The 23,103-nt window shown below is 39.3% G+C and overlaps 1 protein-coding gene across 10 annotated transcripts in view; it reads left to right on the forward strand.

Annotated features, from left to right (window-relative positions):
- SNX25 (sorting nexin 25) overlaps window positions 1-23,103 on the forward strand; it is a 157,419-nt gene that overhangs the window by 108,467 nt on the left and 25,849 nt on the right. For 9 of the 10 annotated variants that reach the window (XM_063637661.1, XM_055276549.2, XM_055276557.2 and 6 more), the window contains 5 exons: window positions 721-852; window positions 3,506-3,778; window positions 12,824-12,988; window positions 19,596-19,727; window positions 22,109-22,249. In XM_063637661.1, coding sequence (XP_063493731.1) covers window positions 721-852; window positions 3,506-3,778; window positions 12,824-12,988; window positions 19,596-19,727; window positions 22,109-22,249 — 843 coding nt within the window. The remainder of the gene's footprint in view (window positions 1-720; window positions 853-3,505; window positions 3,779-12,823; window positions 12,989-19,595; window positions 19,728-22,108; window positions 22,250-23,103) is intronic. The other variant, XM_055276556.2, reaches the window with a different exon arrangement.

A 23,103-nucleotide genomic window follows, 5' to 3' on the forward strand; every position in this document is an offset into this window, starting at 1 on the left:
GGAACGCTTTTACACTGTTGGTGGGAATGTAAATTACTTCAACCATTGTGGGAGACAGTGTGACGATTCCTTGAGGATCTAAAACCAGAAATTCCATTTGACCCAGCAATCCCATTACTGCATCTATACCCAAGGGCATATAAATCATTCTGCTATAAAGACACACACGTGTATGTTTACTGCGCACTATTTACAATAGCAAAGTCATGGAAGCAGCCCAAATGCCCATCAGTGATAGACTAGATAAAGGAAATGTGGTACATATATACCACAGAACACTATGCAGCCATAAAAAGGAATGAGATCATGTCCTTTGCAGGGACATGGATGAAGCTAGAAGCCATCATCCTCAGCAAACTAACACAGGAACAGAAAACCAAACACCGCATGTTCTCACTCGTAAGTGGGAGCTGAACAATGAGAACACATGGACGCAGGGAGGTGAACAACACACACCGGGGCCTATTGGGGGTGGGGGCAAGGGGAGAGAACTTAGAGGACCGGTGAGTAGGTACAGCAAACCACCACGGCACACATATACCTGTGTAACAAATCTGTACATTTACTTAAATAAACAGTAAATTACGACAATAAAATTCTACTTTATTCCTTTAAAAATGCATTTTTACCCTAAATGTAGAAATTAGTCCATTGGAAGTTAAAGCAAACTGATATTTAAAATTTGATTTTTAAAAACGTCTTCTTAAATTCTCTTAATAGATTCTTCAGTTTGAAGATATCTTGGCCAATACTTTCTACCGAGAGCACTTTGGAATGTACATGGAAAGGATGGACAAGAGAGCTCTGATTAGTTTTTGGGAATCTGTGGAACATTTAAAGAATGCTAACAAGGTAGTATATGTAGGCTGAAAGGAATATTAATCACTAGCTGATGTAAACTTGGCATGTGAGGCAGCATGTCTGTTTTTCTCAAGATAAGTATACGTTAAAAGAATATTTTAAACCAGATATAATATTGACATTATCTTCTAGCCCATAATGGCAAATAAAATTACGTTATATTTTTACAGAAGATTCTTTTGAATGTGTAGTCAAGGGAAAAAAGGTTTTATAAATGTACCAAGAGATCGAATTTAGTTTTGGGTATTTTTTTTACACATTGTAAAAAGACATATACATATCCACACTGCTATTATAATGAATTTGGTCCCCTCACCTACACTTCAGTCTCATAATCTTGCCATTTATAATATCATAATGTGCATCTTTTATACTTTGCCTTTTATTTCATTTTTTTTTTTTTTTTTTTTGAGACGGAGTCTCACCCTTTTACCCAGGCTGGAGTGCAGTGGGGCGATCTTGGCTCACTGCAACCTCTGCCTCCCGGGTTCAAGTGATTCTCCTCCCTCACACTCTCGAGTAGCTGGGATTACAGGCGCGTGCTACCACACCCAGCTAGTTTTTATATTTTTAGTAGAGACGGGGTTTTACCGTGTTGGCTAGACTGGTCTTGAACTCCTGACCTCAGGTGATCTGTCTGCGTATGCCTTCCAAAGTACTGGGATTACAGTCATGAGCCACCGCGCCGAGCTTTTATTTCAATTTAAATATGAATAAAGGAAAATAAAATTATTTTTGGGTACACATACATCTTACAGTGAAGATCCCAATAATCAGCATCGTGCTTTGCATTTGGCAATATATATTTAAGAATTATGTGTACACAGTCTTCATGTATACAGTCAGCCTTCCTTATCTTTGGGTTCTGTATCTGTAGATTCAGCCAACCATGGACTGAAAATATTTTGGGGGAAAAAAACTGCATCTGTACTGAGCATGTACAGACCTTTTTCCTTGTCATTATTTCCTAAAAATACAAAATCAACCATTTACGGAGCATTTACATTGTATAAGTAATCTAGAGAGGATTTAAAATATATGAGAGAATGTACATAGTTATATGCAAAAACGCTGCACCATTTTATATCAGGGACTTGAATGTTCTCGGATTTTGGTATCTTCAGGAGATCTTAGAATCAATCTTCCATAGATCCCGAGGGGCAACTGTATATGTATGTATATGTCTGTAAACATACACAATAATATCTACAACATGTGACATATGTGTTCAGTATATACTATTGTGAGAGGTTTATTAAAATAAGTACCAAGAGGCTGGATGCAGTGGCTCACGCCTGTAATCCCAGCACTTTGGGAGGCCGAGGTGGACAGATCACAAGGTCAGGAGTTCAAGACCAGCCTGGTCAACATGGTGAAACCCTGTCTCTACTAAAAATACAAAAATTAGCCAGGCATGGTGGTGTGGGCCTGTAATCCCAGCTACTTGGGAGGCTGAGGCAAGAGAATTGCTTGAACCTGGGAAGGCAGAGGCTGCAGTGAGCCGAGATCACGCCACTATACTCCAGCCTGGGCGACAGTAAGATTTGGTCTTGGGGAAGGCGGGGGGAAGCACCAAGAGCATTTTGTATATTGAATTACTCATTTGCATATGAATATTGCCAGAATAGACTGCCAAATATATTGTAAGTCACAAACTATATTTGTTAAGGAACTAAATCCAGTCCTGTAGTATCTTTAAATCTTTTATTGGTAATTTACGAGCCCCAAATTACCTAATTTTATCCAATATTGTATTTGCTAACTCTATTACTCATTTTAATCACCAGTTTTGACTCCACATAACTTCTGGTTGTTCTCAAAGGAATATTGTAAAGAGCAATCTAAAAAGGTTTTCCTAAACTATGAAAGAGAATTTGAAAAATTTCAATGGAATAAGAGCATCTAGCTTCCTTGAAATAGCCTTATTTTGATCTAGCAACATTGATTTGGAGGTTAACATTCTGGGACGTATGTTAAATTGGTTATGTTCATTAAGTTGTATGCCTTTGCTCTTTACTATTGTTGAAAACTGCATAACATTTCTAGAGTTAATGCCATGCCTCTAGAGGAACTGTAAAGATTATGTTAACCCGAAGAGATGTTTTGCATTTCTGAAGTAGGCTGGTGATGACACAGGCTCATTGCAGAAAACAAAGCTGTCTAATATAAGCTTGACTAGGACATAATCATTCTGAAGTAGTCATTCTGAAGAGTGTTTTTCTTGTTTTTCTGAGTTATACAATTATTATATTGACTTCTTTCTGGGATGAGAAATGGCACTCTAGTTACTTACATTAGGTAAAAAGTTAAATTGACATTAGCTAATACATTTTTTTCTTGTGGAATTGAGATTTATGAAAAGGAATCTATTGCAGGAAGAAAACTGTTCTTACTGTTTTTCCCCCCTCCAGTGTTTAAAAGAAATTGCAGGTGTTAACTGTTCAACATGTTCATTTAAATAATTAGTTTTTATTTTTTAGGATCTGACATTTGCCCCTTGACCCTGAATATGGACACAAAATTCTACATACCAGGGTGCATCTTAAATGTCTTTCTTCTGACTTTCAAATGCAAATAATTCAGAGAAAATAATTTCTCTCAGAGATGATATGGCTTACTTTTCCTTATCTTCCTGTCTTTTCAGAATGAAATTCCACAATTAGTTGGTGAAATTTATCAGAATTTCTTTGTGGAGAGCAAAGAAATATCTGTGGAAAGATCACTTTACAAAGAAATTCAGCAGTGTCTTGTAGGAAATAAAGGTATTGAAGTATTCTACAAAATCCAGGGAGATCTTTATGAGACCCTAAAGGATAGGTATTACCCTTCATTTATTGTCAGTGACCTGTATGAGAAATTGTTGATAAAAGAGGAAGAAAAACATGCCCCACAGATGATTTCCAACAAGGATGAGATGGTGAGTCACATTTAACTTTCTGCTCCTTTTTATTGGATAAGCTTTTAAATATGTTTAGGTGGGTGCATATTGTGTGAGCCAAATTTGATGCACATCTTCATCTTTTAATATACAGGACCTTAAATAGAATAAAAGTAACATCGTTTAATATACAAGACCTTAAATAGAATAAAAAGTAAGCATCAATAACCTCGTCTCTGGTTGTATGTATTTCTTTCTTCCCCTTTTATCCTCTGACGTACATCTTCCCTCATGCTGGCATTGAGTCAGAGACCTCCTGCCCTCTGTCTGTTTTAGATACACCTCTGGTCTGTCTCCTGAAAAGTGAAGGCAGAAAGTCTGTAGGGTGGGACATTTATGGGTTAGACCAGCTAAGAAAATCAGTAGAACTATAGCCCTGGAAGAGAGAAGGGATGGGGAAAAAATGAGAGGTAGGGAATGTGGGAGGAGTTAAAGGAAATATTTTGGAGTTTAAAGAAGTCAGAAGAAATTAAAATGCTCCAAAAGAAAACTTCCTAATGTAAGAGTTAAATAAAGAGGAAAGAAACACGAAAAGCAGCTCAACAGTCAAAGATAGGTTTATTTTGGAGAATAAACCTGAGAGAGGCTTCTGGCCAATTTCAGTCAGGAGCACTCTCTCTTACAGACTAAGAGTATTTATTGGTTTTAGGGTGAGAGAGCTTATCACAGGCTTGGAATGTTTCTGTGTGGAGGAGAAGTTTATTGCAAGGTTGGAATGTCTCCGATCAGAGGGGAGGTTATCTTGGGGCTCACATCTCTCTGGCTGGAGGGAAGATTATCTCGGGGCTGGCATATCTCTGGTCGGGGAGGGACTTATCTTAGGGTTGGAATGTTTCTAGTTGGAGATGTCATTTGTGGTTTATGGTCTTGCCGACCTTAGCTATTAGGCTGATGCCCTTTGGATTTAGGTGGTTTTTGATCAAGGGGATCTTTAGAATGGCAGTGCTTGTCCAAGATGGCAATGCTCCTGCTCTGTCAATCCAGACCCTATAGTTATAAAAAGGAGAAGGGGCGGTGTGTTCTTTCTGGCTACTTCCTGCGGATGAGGGGACGGAGAGTTTTCTGGTCTTGGATTGACTGTAGGAGTAATGCCATCTGTAGGTGTTTTTGGATAGTTGTCTGTGAAATAGCCATAATCCTATCATTTAAAAATTTTTGAAAAAGGTTAATTAGGCAGGGTAAGAACATTATTAGTCCTAGGCATATTATTAGGAGAGGGTCCAGGAATGGGATCACCCATGCTATGATTTTGTTTCCAAACCAAGAATCTGTTTGGTTATTTTGGTATTTCCTTATGTTTTTAGCCCTTTCTTTAACTTTTTCAGCAGTGTCTCTTGCTAGGCCCAATTGATTGAGATAGAAACAACATTCCTCACCCAATGAGAGGCAGAGGCGCATGTTTGGAAAGGTCCACGTGTAAGTAACCGTTATTAAAAGACAGATCGCCGGGTGTGGTGGCTCACGCCTGTAATCCCAGCACTTTAGGAGGCTGAGACGGGTGGATCACGAGGTCAGGAGTTTGAGACCAGCCTGGCCAACACAGCGAAACCCTGTCTCTACTAAAAATACAAAAAATTGGCTGGGTGTGATAGCACGCGCCTGTAGTCCCAGCTACTTGGGAGGCTGAGGTAGGAGAATCACTTCAACCCAGGAGGCGGAGGTTGCAGTGAGCCAAGATCGTGCCACTGCACTCCAGCCTGGGCGACAATGTGAGACTCTGTCTCCAAAAAAAAAAGACAAATTATGGTAGGACTGATTTGCTGTATTATACTTGGTGTAATTATTCGCATACAGCGCAGTAAGAATTATTTATTAAATAGGCCTTTTAAATTGGCTTTGATGAAACTTTGTTCCGTAGAAGGAATCTGAGATAAGACCTTTTTTTTTTTTTTTTTTTTTTGAGACGGAGTCTCGCTCTGTCGCCCAGGCTGGAGTACAGTGGCGCAATCTCGGCTCACTGCAAGCTCCGCCTCCCGGGTTCACGCCATTCTCCTGCCTCAGCCTCTCTGAGTAGCTGGGACTACAGGCGCCCGCCACTACGCCCGGCTAATTTTTTTTTTGTATTCTTAGTAGAGACGAGGTTTCACTGTAGTCTCGATCTCCTGACCTCGTGATCCGCCCGCCTCGGCCTCCCAAAGTGCTGGGATTACAAGCGTGAGCCACCGCGCCCGGCCGATAAGACCTTTTTAAAGCCAAGCCCAGCCATGGATTTGTACTGTCAGATACCTATGAGTTGGGTGATTTTTCTCCTCTTGAGATTCCAAGATAACTTGGGGTTCCTGGCCTGTCAGAAAGTGACATTCTTTATTTATCACAGATCAGAAACCCGTACAGGGACTGTGTACACAAAATATGGGGCCAGTTTTCCAAGGGCTTTATTGGCTTCATAAGTCAATTTGATTCCTTAAAGGAAAGCACAGCATTCCAGTCGAAGAATTGGTAAAAATAACCAGTTTTTCCAATTGTGTCCTGTTACAAAAGAAAACAGATTCTTATTGCACTTATGCAAATAACTATATTGCCATAACTTAAGAATACTCAGAGATAGTCCAAATTCTGGAGAAAGTCAGGTAGAGAGAAACAAGTATGCTTCAAATTTTGTTCACGGGAGTATACTAAATTGTTAAAAGCTGCCAATAGCTCAAAAGAAAAGTTACTTTGACTTTGAAAACAAAACAAAGGATTAGCAATATTTTAAGCAAAACGTCAGAAAGGTCACTCCAGTCTCCTGTTAGTTCAGTTCGTGCAGTTAATTCCTGTCCTGCTTGACATTAATGAACATTTTAGCTATTCAAGAGTCCTGAACATGTTTCCTCTATTCTGATGTCACAATCTCCAAAGTTATCAGAAACCTGCACTTAAGAGCACCTGTTAGAGCTTTATAGCTGATTGTAAAACCACCTTCTAAAGAGGACCAAAACAAGACAACAATTGTTTATGGATGACCAAAAGTTTTAGGGTAGCCATAGTTAAAGACACAATTGACAAGGAAATCTGTTACCTGTGTGGCACAAAATAATTTTAACATAACAATTATAATTACTACTGATAACATACATTAAGATATATCAGAATTATAGGTGTCTCCCATAACGTTGGAACACATACCAATAACTTATTTATGCAAACATAGCCCAAAGAGAGCTGAACACCATTTTATATTTGACAACGCTTCCTATATGATTTTATACCAAATAAGCCAAATTTTACTTTTATGTTAGTGTGCTATCAATGTTAAAACTCAATTTTTAATAAACCTGTAGACACATTTACCCTATTTTAATGTTTGACCACAAGTTAAGATTTTTATAGACCCTTTTTAACCCTTTATAATTTTTGTTAAAGAGCAGGTTAGTGCTTTAAGAAAAACCTGTTGTGCTTTTATTGTAATGCTCAATTTACAGAAAAACTGGATGATACCCCTTCAACTTTAGCCAATATGTTTACACATGGAATTTCCTTTACAATTAACCTTCCAAAACTTGCTTAAACCTTCATTTTTATTTTATTCAACTTAAAACAATTCTTTAACCTTTTAATCTAGGTAAAAATCCACATTCTTATGCCTCCTTACAATCTTTTTACCAAAAGTATATATAAAATGTTTTTTCAATAGTCTTAAATACATGTTACACTGTTAACTTTTAGCAACCTTTACTTTTGTTGGTAAGTTTGGGATTTTAATTGTGTACTAGGTGGAGAGCCTAGGACCTAGACAGAAGTGCAGATAAGGTCTGACTTATTCCAGCATTTAACTCCATGTGTCCTGGGCCTTCCCTAGCTGCGAAGCAGGCAGGTTGTACAGCTAAGAGTTATAGTAGCATTTTATAAAGCATTTAGGAGGCTTAATCATTTTTAAATTGTACAAAATTTCTTGTATGAATTCCCTTTTATAAAATTTTTCATGACTTACATAGACAATCTCTGACCTGCCTCAACTTTCTGATTTGTTGTAAATATCCCTCTCTTTAAACAACCAGTTAATTTACTTTAGGACAAGAATTTACCATATAAGATACTTTTTTATATAAATTAGCTTTTCTTTAATATCTTTTGCATAGCTAGGGGGTATGGCTAATTTCACATGTCCCCAGGCCTTATCTATTTTTGTTTATTAACTTAGTTTACAGGTTAGCTTTGAAACAAAGATGGTAACAGTCCTTTCCCAAAACAAACTTCCTTCATGTCTGTGGACTAGACTGCGTAAGGCCACCAGATTAGAAGTTAGGGTATTTCGCTAAATAGTTCAAGATGTAGCTAACTTTATTAAACCAATATTAATGTGTCATTTATTAAAAAATTACACAAGCAAAGATTATTCTGTCTGGGCTGAGTTATAATTTTGTAGCCTCTATGCCAAATTTTGACACTTTATAGTATTTGGCAGAGACAAGTATGAAATTGCTTGATCAATAAATGCAAACAAACACGTATGCTGGCAGTTCTTAAGACATTTCTGATCTTACTGTACCAGTAAGTTTTAGTCTCGTGAACTGAAAGATCCCATAGCTTTTACTTTTCCCTTAAAAATATTTGATTTAAGAACTTATTTTTCTTAGGCCAATTAATTAGAGTTCTTTTAATAGACATTGCACACAACACATGTATAGCCACACAGACAACCAGAAGAAGATCCAGTAGTTATAAGATTTTTTTTTTTCTAATTTCCCAATTGGATTATTGGCCTTTGGGTGAGGCCCTTTAAGAACAGGGCTAGGAAAACAATTTCCAGGGCCTAATAAACAAGTATAGCTGGAAGACAAAGACAGATTTTGAGAGGTACTTATTTACTTCTAATTCCAGGGGTTCCATAAGGAAAACAGATTTTTTCCCGAAACGGGATTTGTGGCACTTTTTCTGTTTTCCCAAGGAGCCCCAGGCCACCAGATGGCATTTTAGGGTCTTTCATACATGCACCAAGAGTGGCAAGACAGAGTGGAGAAAAAAAAAACTTTTTCCAGGAAAACATAAAGGCCTTTTGAATATACTCGTAGCTTGGGTATCCATTTTAATTAAGCTGAGCACTTTCTTATTGGGTGAGGGTGGAGGTTAGAATTATATAAATGTCATGCCAAGTTAAATTAAAGGATTGGATTATGTGTAGGAATTCCCTGTGATAATGAGAGGGATTTTCAGAAAAAGATCCCAGATGCTGTTCCATCTGCGACAAATCAAACATGGAGAAAGGGACATGAACGCGAGCAGTGCCTTCAGCCCCAGGCGCTTCCTGGAGAGGGAGAATGGCAGATTGACTGGTTGGAGTAGTTTTTGAACAGGTAACAGGTGGAGAAGGAGGAGGAGCAGGATTTGGGACTGAAGGCTTGGGGGCAGGAGGGGCCACCGGGTTGGGGGTTTGAACAGGCGAGGAGCAGATGCAGGGGAATGAGAATACGGAGGGGGTTCATCTGCAGGCTCAAAAGGGGTTTCCAAGGAAGGGGTTTCAAAGGAAGGAGTTTCAGAGGAAGGAGAGACCCAGGGAGGGTTTTCATTAAGAAGAAGGATTTCATGAGGGGTACAAGCTTGACATCGGGAGGGTTGGGATCTAAGGTAGAAAAGAATATGGAGAACTTCTTGCCATTTGCTATTCGTGGTTATAAATTTGTCAAGGTCCCTGAGAATTTTAAAGTCAAAGGTGCCATTTTCGGGCCATCGGTTGTCATTATCTAATTTATATTGGGGCCAGGCTGTGTTGCAATGAAAAACCAAACGCTTTGGCTTTATGCTCCTTATAAGCCAAATTTGGTGAGGTTGTGAAGGAGACAGCTCAGTGGAGAGGACGTAGGAATGTGGGATTGTTTGGCACCCATGTGGACTGGTGAGAAGAGGCCAAGGGTGTCTGTTTTTGTTCCAGGCATCCCCAGACAAAAGACAGAGACCTGGTGTCCTCTTTCCTAAAGAGGATGGTTAAGCTAAGAAGAAACTGGGTGTCCCCAAGATTTCTTCTGGCTTAGTCCTACTGGTCCTCTGAGGATCAGGACGGCAGACCTGACTTTCCTAGGTACCGCGAGAAAGCCTGGGGAAGGCAGACTTTACCAGTTGGCTGGATTAGTGTCCGATATTGGATGTTTCAGTTGGAATCAGCAAAGGGCCTCTTGGACTGGAGCCGCATGAGGAAGACAGAGAGAGAGAGGGAGAGAGAGGAGGGAGGAGGAGGGGACAAAGGTTAGAGAGCTAAGTACCCATTGTGGGCAGTCGGAGGTGGATTCCTGAGACCTGAGGGTTTTAAGAACCCACCTGTGAGTAGCCCCAGCCTGAGCCTCACAGTCCCCTTCAGGTTAGTTGTCCTCCTCACGCAAATCACTCGAAAAGTGAAGTGAGAGACAAGACAGAATGGGTGGCCAGAGACTCTCAGGATCCAGCAGGATGGGCTGCTGCTGCCCACTGCTTCCTGGGTTGCGAGACAGCCTCTGTCCCCAACAACCCATCCTGGGTTTCAGCATCAAATGTAAGAGTTAAAGAAAGGAAAGAAACACGAAAAGTGGCTTAACAGTCAAAGACAGGTTTATTTTGGAGAATAAACCTGAGAGGGGCTTCTGGCCGATTTCAGTCAGGAGCACTCTCTCTTACAGACTAAGAGTATTTATTAGTTTTAGGGTGAGAGAGCTTATCACAGGCTTGGAATGTTTCTTTGTGGAGGAGAAGTTTACCACAGGGTTGGAATGTCTCTGGTCAGAGGGGAGGTTATCTTGGGGCTCACATCTCCCTGGCTGGAGGGGAGGTTATCATGGGGCTGGCATGTCTCTGGTTGGGGAGGGATTTATCTTAGGGTTGGAATGTTTCTGGTTGGAGATGGCATTTATGGTTTATGATCTTGCTGACCTTTGCCATTAGGCTGATGCCCTTTGGATTTAGGCAGTTTTTGGTCAAGGGAAACTTTTAAATGGCGGTGCTTGTCCAAGATGGTGATGCTCCTGCTCTGTTAGCTAAGCCACATGTTAAGTCTAGTTTTCTTATAGCATATGCAATCATTTTGGATAGCTCCAGTTGCCACCTCTTATTTACTGTTAGTGACCCCTATGAGTTTTAAGGTTTGTACGGATAGAAAAAAATTGTTTTATAGTCATCTTACATAGAAAGATTATGATTTATCTTGGATTTTTTCTCTCTGCCCAGTTCACTATCTCCAGCCCTGAGGACTCAAGTGCTTGCTTTTGATGGTATTAGAAGTCATCTTGGGGTCTCTGAACTGTTGGTTATCTGAACTTCATATACATTCTTTTTTTTTAAGTTTTGTTACTTGGTTCTTTACATATAACATCACTGAACTGATTAGTCCAAAACTATTTATTGCATTTTATTTTTGATAGGTCACAGTTTGTTGTATCTATGTTATCTCTCTACTTCAGAAATTAAGATGGTTAATTTTACAACAAATGCTGTAAAAGAGGCTATTCAGATTAATTAAAACATCTATACTCAGCAGATAAATTGAATAAGGATGTGAACTGACATTTGATGTGAGGTAACAGTAAACAAATAGGAACAAATGTCTACTTTCACCTCAGATTCAAAGAGGGCTGATACATAACTGACCTTTCGAGAGCTCATACTCTTTGTTCCAATAATCTCTAGAAGTGGGAACTTTTGGAAATTTATCCTAGGAAAATAATTAAAATGTAGAAAAAGGTTTATGCATGATAGTATTTGTTTTTGTACATATGGGATAGCAATAAAGCAGAATCAACCTATAACAGGAGCATCATTAGGAATGTGCCTTATAAATTCTCAATGCCATTGTTATTCTAATTATTCTCATACAATGCTGATGTAAAAATGATAATTTTGAAGATGATAATACCCTCAATACCCAGCATTGTACGTTATATGAAGAAGGCAGAATACCCATTCAAATGAATGCAAAGTATGAAATTATATATCATTTTATATATATATATATTTATAGACAACCAGTTAAAAGAACATATGGGCCGGGCGCAGTGGCTCACGCCTGTTATCCCAGCACTTTGGGAAGCCGAGGCGGGAGGATCACTTGAGGTCAGAAGTTTGAGACCAGCCTGGCCAACATGGTGAAACCCTGTCTCCACTAAAAATACAAAAATTAGCTGGACATAGTGGTGGGCTCCTGTAGTACCAAGGAGTACAACCTCGGGAGGCTGAGGCAGGAGAATGGCTTGGACCCGGGAGGCAGAGGTTGCAGTGAGCTGAGATCACGCCACTGCATTCCAGCCTGAGCAACAGAGTAAGACTCTGTCTCAAAAAAAAAAAAAAAATGAAAACAGCTTCATTTTTCTATGACCATTGGTACTTTATTTTTCCTTGAAAAAATTTTAATTTACTATTTGTTACAATTACTAAAAGTTAGAATAAGAAGACCAGGAAGAAAGTTAAGGATAAACCAGAAGCTAGATCTCAGCAGTTCTCTGCGCTGCCCTGCATTGCTGTTGCTGCTCTTGAATCTAATTCATGTGCTGTTGGGTAATCTAGCCAGACTTTTCCAAGTTACGGAGTTCTTATGAATATTAAGTCACTTTCAAATGCTATTTTACTTGTAAAATAATATACCTATTGATTTGGAGAATATATCGAGAGAAGGACTGAACAAAATATATACTGAAAATACTTTCACTCATGGGAATATGGTAATTTTCTTTTAGAGGGACTTGCATGAGTTTTTAATAATAGGAGACTGGAAAGAACCCAAATATCAGTGTCTTGGTTGAAGATTAGGTACAGAATATTCAGGTTGAGTTGGGAAGATAACTGAGTTGCTGTCCCTTGTTCTATGCAGATTTCCTTAGACGTACCACTTGGGAAATAATGGCATGGGATTTCCCCCCCTTTCTTTAGGCTATAAAATGTTTCCTTTTTGCAGTTCTGAACACCGTTTACTTTGGTTCCAAAGACTTTGATTTTTCTCTTTGCTGAGAAAAAGCAGTCTAAATTTTCTACTTTAGTATTCTTTCCTTACTGGAATGTAGTATTTTGCAACAGGGTATCGTGACAGATAATAATTACTGAATTTTCTATCATTATAAGATATGGTGGTATGTGACTCTCCCCCAGGGCCCAAGAGATGAGGCTGGTGAGGAAGCCGTGGATGACAGTACCAGTCAGATCAATGAACAAGCCAGTTTTGCTGTAAACAAACTGCGAGAACTAAATGAGAAACTTGAATATAAAAGGCAAGCTCTAAATTCTATTCAAAATGCACCAAAACCTGACAAGAAGGTAACTCTTTGCTTTCAAGGTTGTCTTTGAAAGTTAACATTTGTCTAATTTGGTAGTTTTCAGTTGAGGTTGAGAAGTGTCAGTTTCTTTTAAAATAATTTTAACCATGAACAGGTTCCATTGTTATTTTTTTGCTTCTAGGATAGAATTAGAAAAGCATTTGTTTTTCATCTTTTACGGTTTGGAGTTCTTTCTCAGTTTCACCTGTGAGTAACTGTTCTTTGCATCTGCTTTGCCTACAGGGCCTTTGGGGAAGGGACTAAGCTTTCTCTTGTGCCAGGGTCATTTCTGGAAGTTAATTAAATACTCAAGGACAATCTTTTGAAAAAAAAATGTTTTCTTTCTACTGCTGCAGGTGCAATTTAGGGAACCTTACAGTATTGTACAGGAAATAAATTGTTTTGCTAGAAAGCAACAATTTGAAAGTTTAAAAATGTAAACAGCATTTCACTAATTGGCCTTTCTCAAACCCAAGCTGTGGTATGGCTTTTTGCTTTGTGTTTTGCTCTTTAGAATTCAACAAGGAGGTTTCTCTAATATAGATATGGCTGATGCTCTTTGATCTGCCAGATTGGTCTCTGGCACTTTCTGAATGTGTGTTTGAGGATTTCAAATGGTCAACATGAGAGCAACTTAGAATAAAACAGTTCAGTGAGTCACATTGGGTTTTCTGTGAGCAGGTGCGCAATCCTATTGAGTCTTCTTTAGTACTCTTTTTGTGGACATCAAATGCTTTTATAGTAGGAGAATATTCCTGAAACAAGATGTAAGAAAAACTGGTATCATGAGCCTGTCAGCAATTTACAATTAAAATATCTATTCATCTATAATCCAGTTACTGTCTAGTTAAACGTGAGTTTTCTTTAACAAAGAAAAAGCAAAAAAGAAGAAGGAAGAAGGTCCTGCAAAGGTGTGTCATCTTGGTTAGCAGTAATATTTTTACAAAATTATGTAGGAAGAAGTTTAATGTGAGCGTCACTTTAATAATTGTTAGTGATGGGCTGGCTGCACAATGGCTCATGCCTGTAATCTTTGGGAAGCTGAGACGAGTGGATCGCTTGAGCCCAGGAGTTTGAGACCAGCCTGGGCAACATAGGGAGACCCCATTTCTAGTAAAAATTAAAAAAAAAAAATTAGCCCAGCATGGTAGTGCATGCTTGTAGTCCCCAGCTACTAGGTAGGCTGAGACAGGAAGATCTCTTGAGTCTGGAAAGTCAAGGCTGCAGTGAGCCGTGATCATGTTACTGCACTCCAGACTGGGCAATAGTCTCAAAAAAAAAAAAAAAAAAACCGTGGCTAGGCATGGTGACTCACGCCTGTAATCCCAGCACTTTAGGAGGCCGAGGCGGGTGGATCACTTGACGTCAGGAGCTCGAGGCCAGCCTGGCCAACATGGCGAAACCCTGTGTCTACTAAAAATACAAAAATTAGCCAGGCATGGTGGCATGCACTGGTAATCCCAGCTACTCAGGGGGGTGAGGCAGAAGAATCTCTTGAACCCGGGAGGCAGAAGTTCCGTCAGCCAAGATGATGCCACTGCACTCCAGCCTGGGTGACACAGCAAGACTCCATCAATCAATCAATCAAAAAATAAGAGAGCATTAATGGTACTCTGAAAAGGAGACAAATGGACAGGTTTCCTGGATTGTCATAAGAAATAGTTCATTCTCCCCCTTACATGGGTCATTCCCAGTTACTACATACAGAACTCAAAAGCCTGATAGTCTTCCCAGTGACAAGAACATGTCTGAGATGATAAACGGAATTCGCTGGCATGGCAGATAATCAGTATCTGCAATATGACATGCTCTATAAGAACAGTTGTCTTATTCATTCTGGATTCATCTCTTTATAAATTAAAATGCATCTATGGGTAACAGTATGAAAGACGAGCTAGAGAATATTCATTGAATTATTTTCTGCTTGGTTTGTTTGAAAGACATTCTTCAGCCTTTCTTAAAATAACTTCTGATAACCATGGAATAAACATTCTTAGCTACAATTATATGAAAGAATTCTCAAGAAACTTGGAGCGATTCACTGGTACTGTGGCTTAATTTGAACTCTACTCTCAGATCTACATTTGCTGTGTAATCAGATTGTCCACAAGCTGCTCACGGAGCACTCTGCTTCTGGCAGGTGTGCACAGGGCTGAAAGGGCTCTGAGGATGGACAGCTGATCCTTCTCTCCAGAAGAAGGCATAGTCCTCCTTTTGTCTTTTACTTATGTTGGTAAAAAATTAATAATTTTTTTAAAAACTTAAGATTGGCTGGGAGTGGTGGCTCATGCCTGTAATCCCAGCACTTTGGGAGGCCAAGGCAGGCAGATGACCTGAGGTCAGAAGTTTGAGACCAGCCTGGCCAATGTGGTGAAACCCCGCCTCTACTAAAAATACAACAGTTAGCCTGTCGTGGTGGTGGGTGCCTGTAATCCCAGCTATTCGGGAGGCTGAGACACGAGAATCACTTGAACTCGTGAGTCAGATGTTGCAGTCAGCCAAGATCACGCCATTGCACTCCAGCCTGGGCAATAGAGTGAAAAAGTCTCACACACACACACACACACACACACACACACAAACAAAAAACCTTAATATTGATGTTGAAAAAGGTTTTGGCAATCTAGCAATTAACATCCCACCCCCAAAATCTTGTAATAGTGAGACTTTTCTGAATTAAATATCTAATTATTAATCAGATCATTTTCCTGTGATATACAGTGGTGCAGACTTCTCCTCAATACAGAATGCCAGTGGTTTGCTTAACCCTCCTTCTCTCACAGATCTCTGTACCAGCAATGTAATTAGCTACTGGATGGTAAAGTTAGCCTTTTAGTTTGATTCCTGAAGTTTACTGCCTAGGTTTTTTGTTTTTTGTTTTTTTCCTCTACAGAGATTTTGTGAGTCTGGAGCAAACTGTCCAATTCTAGGGTAATGTTGGGAGTAAACCATTAACCACGAAGAATCTCAGTAACACAAGTGATGAGTAAATGCATGGTGCTGTGTGAGTCACTGTGAAGATTCAGTGTAACATAGAGTCTGACACCTGCCCTCAAGGAGCAAATATGCTGGTTATGGAATTAAAACAGACATGAAAATAAAATGATCACAGTACTTATTGGTGATAAAATGCAGGACAATGGCATAGGCAAGGAGTACTTCCTGTAGGCTTTCTGAGGAAGGAAAGAGCCCTTGTACACTGCATATTCAGGAGAGTTGGAGCAAAGCTATTGTCCTCAAACTACAGAGTTACATAACCCTATAGGCTTTCTCATAAAAGAGATCTGAAGAGATGGCGAGCATAGCATTTAAAAAATATTATTTAGTTTTGTAAATTCTGGTAAAGTATATATAACAACATTTACCAATTTAGCTATTTTTAAAAATTTATTTTTTATTTCAATACGTTTTTAGGGAGCAGGTGGTGTTTGGTTACATGAATAAATTCTTTAGTGGTGCTTTCTGAGATTTTGATATACCCATCACCCAAGCGGTGTACACTGTACCCAGTGTGTAGTCTTTTATCCCTCATCCCCCGCCAACCCTTTCCCAAGTCCCCAAAGTCTAATGTATCATTCTCATGCCTTTGCATCCTCATAGCTTAGCTCCCACTTACGAGTGAGGACATACGATGTTTGGTTTTCCATGCCTGAGTTACTCCACTTAGAGTAATAGTCTCAAATTCCATCCAAGTTGCTGTGAAGGCCATTATTTCATTCTTTTTATGGCTGAGTAGTATTCTATGCTCTATACAGACCACATTCTCTTTATCCACTTGTTGATTAATGGGCATCTGGGCTGGTTCCATATTTTTGCAATTGCAAATTGTGATGCTATAAACATGCCTGTGCAAGTATCTTTTTTGTATAATGACTTCTTTTCCTCTGAGTAGATCCCTAGTAGTGGGATTGCTGGATCAAACAGTAGATCTACTTTTAGTTCTTTAAGGAATCTCCATACTGTTTTCCATAGTGGTTGTACTAGTTTACATTCCCACCAACGGTGTAAAAATGTTCCCTTTTTACCACATCTACTCCGACATCTACTATTTTTTTATTTTTTTATAATGGTCATTCTTGCAGGAGTAAGGTGGTATCACATTGTGGTTTTGATTTGCATTTCCCTCATAATTAGTGATGCTGAGCATTTTTTCATATGCTTATTGGCCATTTCTGTGTCTTCTTTTCAGAATTGTCTGTTCGTGTCCTTAGCCCACTTTTTGATGGGATTGTTTTTTTTTCTTGCTAATTCGTTTGAATTTTCTGTAGATTCTGGATATTAGTCCTTTATTGGATGTATAGATCATGAAGATTTTTTTCCCACTCTGTGGGTTGTCTGTTATTTCTGCTGATTATTTCTTTTGCTGTGCAGTAGCATTTTAGTGTTTTGCAACCATCACCACCATCCATCACCAGAACTTTTCTCATCATGAAAAACTGAAACTTTGTATCTATTAAACAATACCTCCCCATTTTTCCCTCCCTCATGCTCTGGAAAAACCATCATTCTATTTTTTATCTCTATGAATTTAACTACTCCAAGTACCTGATGTTAGTGGAATCACACAACATTTGTCCTTCTGTGACTGGCTTTTTTCACTTAGAATAATGTCTTCAGGGTTCATCCATGTGGTAGCGTGTGTTAGAATTTCATTGCTTTTTAAGGCTGAATCATATTTCATTGCATGTTTATACCACATTTTGTTTTGCTAACTATTTATCCAGCAGTAGCCACTTGATTTACTTCTACTTCTTGGCTATTGTTAGTAATGTTACAATGAATGTGGGTATACCAATACCTCTTAAAAAGATCTTGCTTCCAATTCTTTTTGGTATATACCTAGTAGTAGAATTGCTGGGTTCTATGCTAATTCTGTTTTTAATTTTTTGAGGAATCATTAAACTCTCTACCACAACATCTATACCATTTTACATTCCAACTAGCAGTGCACAAGGGTTCCAATCTCTCCATGTCCTCCCTGCCAACACTCATTATTTTCTTGTTTCATAACCATTAGGATATTTCTTATTTCATAACCAATTCATCTTATATTTCTTATTTCATAACCATTAGGATATAGTCATCCTAATGGTTATGAGGTGGTATCTTATTTTGGTTCTGATTTGCATTTCTCTAATGGTTAGTGATGTTGAGCATCCTTTCATGTCCTTATTGGCCATTTGTATATACTCTTTGGAGAAATGTCTATTCAGATCCTTTGTGCATTTTTAAATTGGGTTGTTTATGGTTTTGTTGAGTTTTAGGAGTTTTCTATAATCTGGAGATGAAACCTCTTGTCAGAAAGGTGATTTGCAGATTTTTTTATATTTTGTGGTTTGCATTTTTACTATATCAATGGTGTTCTTTGATGCACAGAGTTTTTAATTTTGATGAATTCCCGTTTGTCTATTTCTTCTTTTGTTGCCTGTGCTTTTTGTGTCATAACCAAGAAATCATAGCCAAATCCAGTGTGATGAAGCTTTCCCTCTATATTCTGGGTTTTTTTTTTTTTTTTTTGAGACGGAGTCTTGCTCTGTTGCCCAGGCTGGAGTGAAGTGGCATGATCTCGGCTCCCTGCAACCTCCAACCCCTGGGTTCAAGCGATTCTCCTGCCTTAGCCTCCTGAGTAGCTGGGATTATAGGCACCACCCCCCAACCCCCCCCACCACACCTGGCTAATTTTTATATTTTTAGTAGTGACAGGATTTTGCTATGTTGGCCAGGCTGGTCTCCAACTCCTGACCTCATGTGATCCACCCGCCTCAGCCTGCCAAAGTGCTGGGATTACAGTTGTGAGCTACCGTGCATGGCACCCTATATTATCTTTTATGAGTTTTATAATTTTTAGCTATTTTGTTTAGATCTTTAATCTACTTTAATTGCTGTATATAGGGTTAGGTGGCAAGGATCCAGCTCCATTCTTTTGCATGTGAATGTCCAATTTTCCCAGCATGATTTGTTGAAAACACTGTTCTTTCCCCATTGAATGGTCTTGACACCCTTGTTGAAAATCACTTTACCATATATTATTTCTGGGCTATATTCCCTTGGTCTATGTGTCTGTCTTTAAGCCAGTACCACACTGTTTTGATTATTGTAGCTTTGTAGTAAGTTTAGAAGTCAAGAAGTATGAGTCCTCCAACTTTGTTCTCTTCAAAATTGTTTTGGCCATTCAGGATCTCTTGAGATTCTATGTGGATTTTAGAATGAATTTTTTTTTTATTTCTGCAAAAAAATCTTATTGAAATTTTGTTGGGGATTGCATTGAACCTGTAGATTGCTTTGGGTAGTACTGACAGCAATATTAATTCTTCCAATCCATGAATATGGGATGTCTTTACAGATATTTGTCTTCTTTAGTTTCTTTCATCAGTGTTTTGTAGTTTTCATTGTAGAATTATTTTACTTCCTTGTTTACATTAATCCATGAGAATTTTTTAATGCTATTTGTAAGTGGAATTTTTTTCTTAATTTTGTTTTTGGAGTATTCACTGTTAGTGTATCGAAACATAGCTGATTATTGTGTGTTGACTTTGAATCCTGGTACTTTGCTGAATTGCATAGTTTTAAGTGTTTTCATAACTCCCAGGATATTTTCCCTGTGGCAGATTGTTTCCAAGTTGAAGGATGAAATAATCCTAATAGAGAAAGAACGCACAGACCTTCAGCTGCACATGGCAAGAACGGATTGGTGGTGTGAAAACCTTGGCATGTGGAAAGCCTCCATCACCAGTGGAGAGGTAGGTTTGACTGCTTTTCCTCTTAACTTATTTTAAAAGTTTGACTTTATTAAAAAAGATTTTATCCTGAAGAATGACGATTGAGGGTAGAAGACTTATGCTCATTCTTTTAGACCATATTTGTCCTACCTTCCTTCCCCCATAATTTTCACTCCGGTTCACTCATGACTGGTAACTATACAAGGCTGCTTGGTATAGATCTGATCTCACTCCACTTCAAAAACAAGTTCTTCCTGTTCACTGGAATTGAAAGCAACTTTAATGTCCTTGAATTCCAATTTATTTTTCCATTAAGAGTTGAAATGAAAGCACTTTTTGAGTCTTGGAGATGAAAAACTAAAAATGTAAGTGCATCTGATAGTTTCATCCTGCCAACTTCAATTGCTTAAATTTCAGTATCTCTAAAATCTTCAATAATTATATTTTTTGAATTATTTTGCTGTTTTTTTGAGGGATATGAGATAAGAGTTTGTAGAATATACTGTATCCCTTTTCATTTGTCTATAAAAATAATTTCATTTAGGAGGAAAGACGCTTATAGGTGTTTACGTCATTACTGTTGACAACATCCTTCTCCCCTGCCCTACTGTCTGTCAAGTGGAAACCTGGAGATGAAAGTCATATAATGTGGTCATTGCATAACCACATTATATGCAAATATCAAGGTCCTGAGCAAGAGAGTGCTTTTTTTGTCCTCATTGGTATTTAATATGGCTTATCTTTGTTCTTCCCTGCCTTTCCCTCAAGCCAGTGGCTTGACACTCTTACAGGGGTTGGGAGAGGGTCAAAATTCACAACCTTAAATTTATCTCTAGGTTGGATAGCAAAACAAAGCACGTTCTCCAAGACCTACCCTGAAAGGACACACAGTACATGAGAGCCTAACCAAGTGCCTTCTGTATGTCTTTGGCACTTGCTGGTGCTCCCATTAAGCTAAGCTGCTGAACAATACACATTTCTCCATGGAAGGTAGGGAGCAGCGGATCAGGGAAGGTCATGCCCAACCTCAGACTCCCACATAGCAACCCTCAGTAACTGCAGATAGTTACTGTTTGGGTGGAAGTGTAGGAAGGTAATGGGCTCAGGGGAATGTAATGGCAAAAGCTGCTACAAGAGGCTGCTGGAGGACAGAATACAAATTCTGTTACCTCCTCAGTTTTGCTTAGAGCTGGCCCTGACACTTCACAGTGTGTTAAAATCATCTTCCAAAGGCAAATATTAGGGGGGGCAGAAAGGGAAGGAAGAAGTGGAAACCATCAAAAGGCTCTGTGCCCTGGCAGTCAGTAGCTGCTTGCTGAGGTACTCTGGCCAGTGAACAGATAGTGGAAATGGGAAAGGGGCACCTGATGTCTGCAGCTCACGAAGCAGTCCCGGGAAGGTGCGGAAGGTGCATTTTCATCAAGCTGGACGTGCCTGTACTCTGTGCTAGCTGACTCACCAGAGGTGTGGTCCTAGGAAAGGTACCCTGTCTGTGCCTCTACTTCCCTATCCTTACAGTGGGGTGATAATCCTGCCTCACAGAGTGGGTGCTCACTAAACCTCATCTCTTTCCCTAGCCTTTCTTATTGACTCTTTGTCTCTAATTCAATTTATGATGCTAATTCAAGCCCAAATTCAATGTATTTTCTATTGTTTTCTCTTAGCTTCTTATGTTAAGTATAGTAGAGGAAATTATATCTCCCAATGTAAAATTTAATGAGAATAGAAATCAGGGCTTGTTGGATTCTGAAATTAAACTGGAGGTGCCCTCATCCTTCTCTGAGAGAGTTTCTGAGGTATTTGATGCCTGTTTGCTTGCTGTTAATTTCTTTTCAAGGTAATACAGGATGAGCCTGCTGTATAGTTTTCTTTTGCTGTGTAACACATTTCATGCTTAAAGCAACACCCATTTATTGGTCACACCTCTGTAGGTCTGGAGTCCAGCACAGGATGCATTGGCTCCCTGCTTGTTGTATCACAGGCTGAAGTCAGTATGTTTCCCAGACTAAGGTCTTGTCCGAAGACTCAGTAAAACCCACTTCCAAGCTTATTCAGATTGTTGGCAGAATTCAGTTCCTTTGGTAATAGAATTGAGATCTCTGTTTTCTTGCTGGTTTCCTTCTTGGAATTTGAATCTTTCTGACTTCCTTTCATATTACTGGCTAGCAAAAACTCTTTGCTTTCAGGTTAGGCCCACCCAGGAAATCCCCCTATTTTAAGGTCTACTATGCCATATAACGTATCTTAGTTGCTAGAATAAAATCTATAATATTCACAGTTCCAGGGATCCTGCAAGGTACATCATGGGGAGGGAAATCTCCTTAGGGGGACACTTACAAATCTTCCTTCTGCATCCATTCACCATGCTTTTTGTAAGTATCGATTTTGATGTTTTCCCCAAGGTTACAGAAGAGAATGGTGAACAATTGCCATGTTACTTTGTCATGGTAAGCCTACAAGAAGTTGGAGGGGTTGAAACTAAGAACTGGACGGTCCCCAGAAGGCTCAGCGAGTTTCAGAATTTACACCGGAAACTCAGCGAGGTATGAATACTCATGAACGCAGGATTCTAGAATTACTGCACAAGAGCTCGTTTCAATTTTTACACATAAGAAAACTGATTAATCTTCTTCCTTTGCTGTTGATACTGGCACAGTGGCATTTTCATCCTGACATTTGGAAATTTACTCATAGATCAAACCATCTAGTCTAGCCTAAGTCCATCAGGACAGATAATTATCTGATTTTTGTTGTAAATTGCCAGAGAACCCTAGAGCTGGAAGAGACCTAAGGATCATCTAGGTCTCTCACACTGGCAGCTGCCGACTGTGATCCATTGATGGTAGTGAAATCAGTTGTGAGTTGCAGCAGTAGAAAGAACTAACTGCATTGGATTCTATCACATACACAAGGGGAGGCAGTAAGGTGCGGTGCTTGGAGCACAGCCTCTAGAACCAGACTGCTCAGCTCTGACTCTCAGCTCTACTCTTCATGGCTGTGTGACCTGGAATTTATTTATATATATATATATATATATATATATATATATATATATTTTTTTTTTTTTTTTTTTTTTTGAGACAGAGTCTTGCTCTGTTGCCCGGGCTGGAGTCCAATGGCACGATCTCAGCTCACCACAACCTCCGCCTCCCAGGTTCAAGCGATTCTCCTGCCTCAGCCTCCCGAGTAGCTGGGATTACAGGCATGTGCTATCACACTCGGCTAATTTTTGTATTTTTAGTAGAGACAGGGTTTCACCATGTTGGCCAGGCTGGTCTCGAATTCCTGACCTCAGGTGATCCACCCACCTTGGCCTTCCAAAGTGCTGGGATTATAGATGTGAGCCACCGTGCCTGGCTGACCTGAGATTTATCACTCACTTGCTTTTTGTCTCTTT

The sequence above is a fragment of the Symphalangus syndactylus genome, chromosome 4 (genome assembly GCF_028878055.3).
Source record: "Symphalangus syndactylus isolate Jambi chromosome 4, NHGRI_mSymSyn1-v2.1_pri, whole genome shotgun sequence".
NCBI classification, from domain to species: domain Eukaryota; kingdom Metazoa; phylum Chordata; class Mammalia; order Primates; family Hylobatidae; genus Symphalangus; species Symphalangus syndactylus.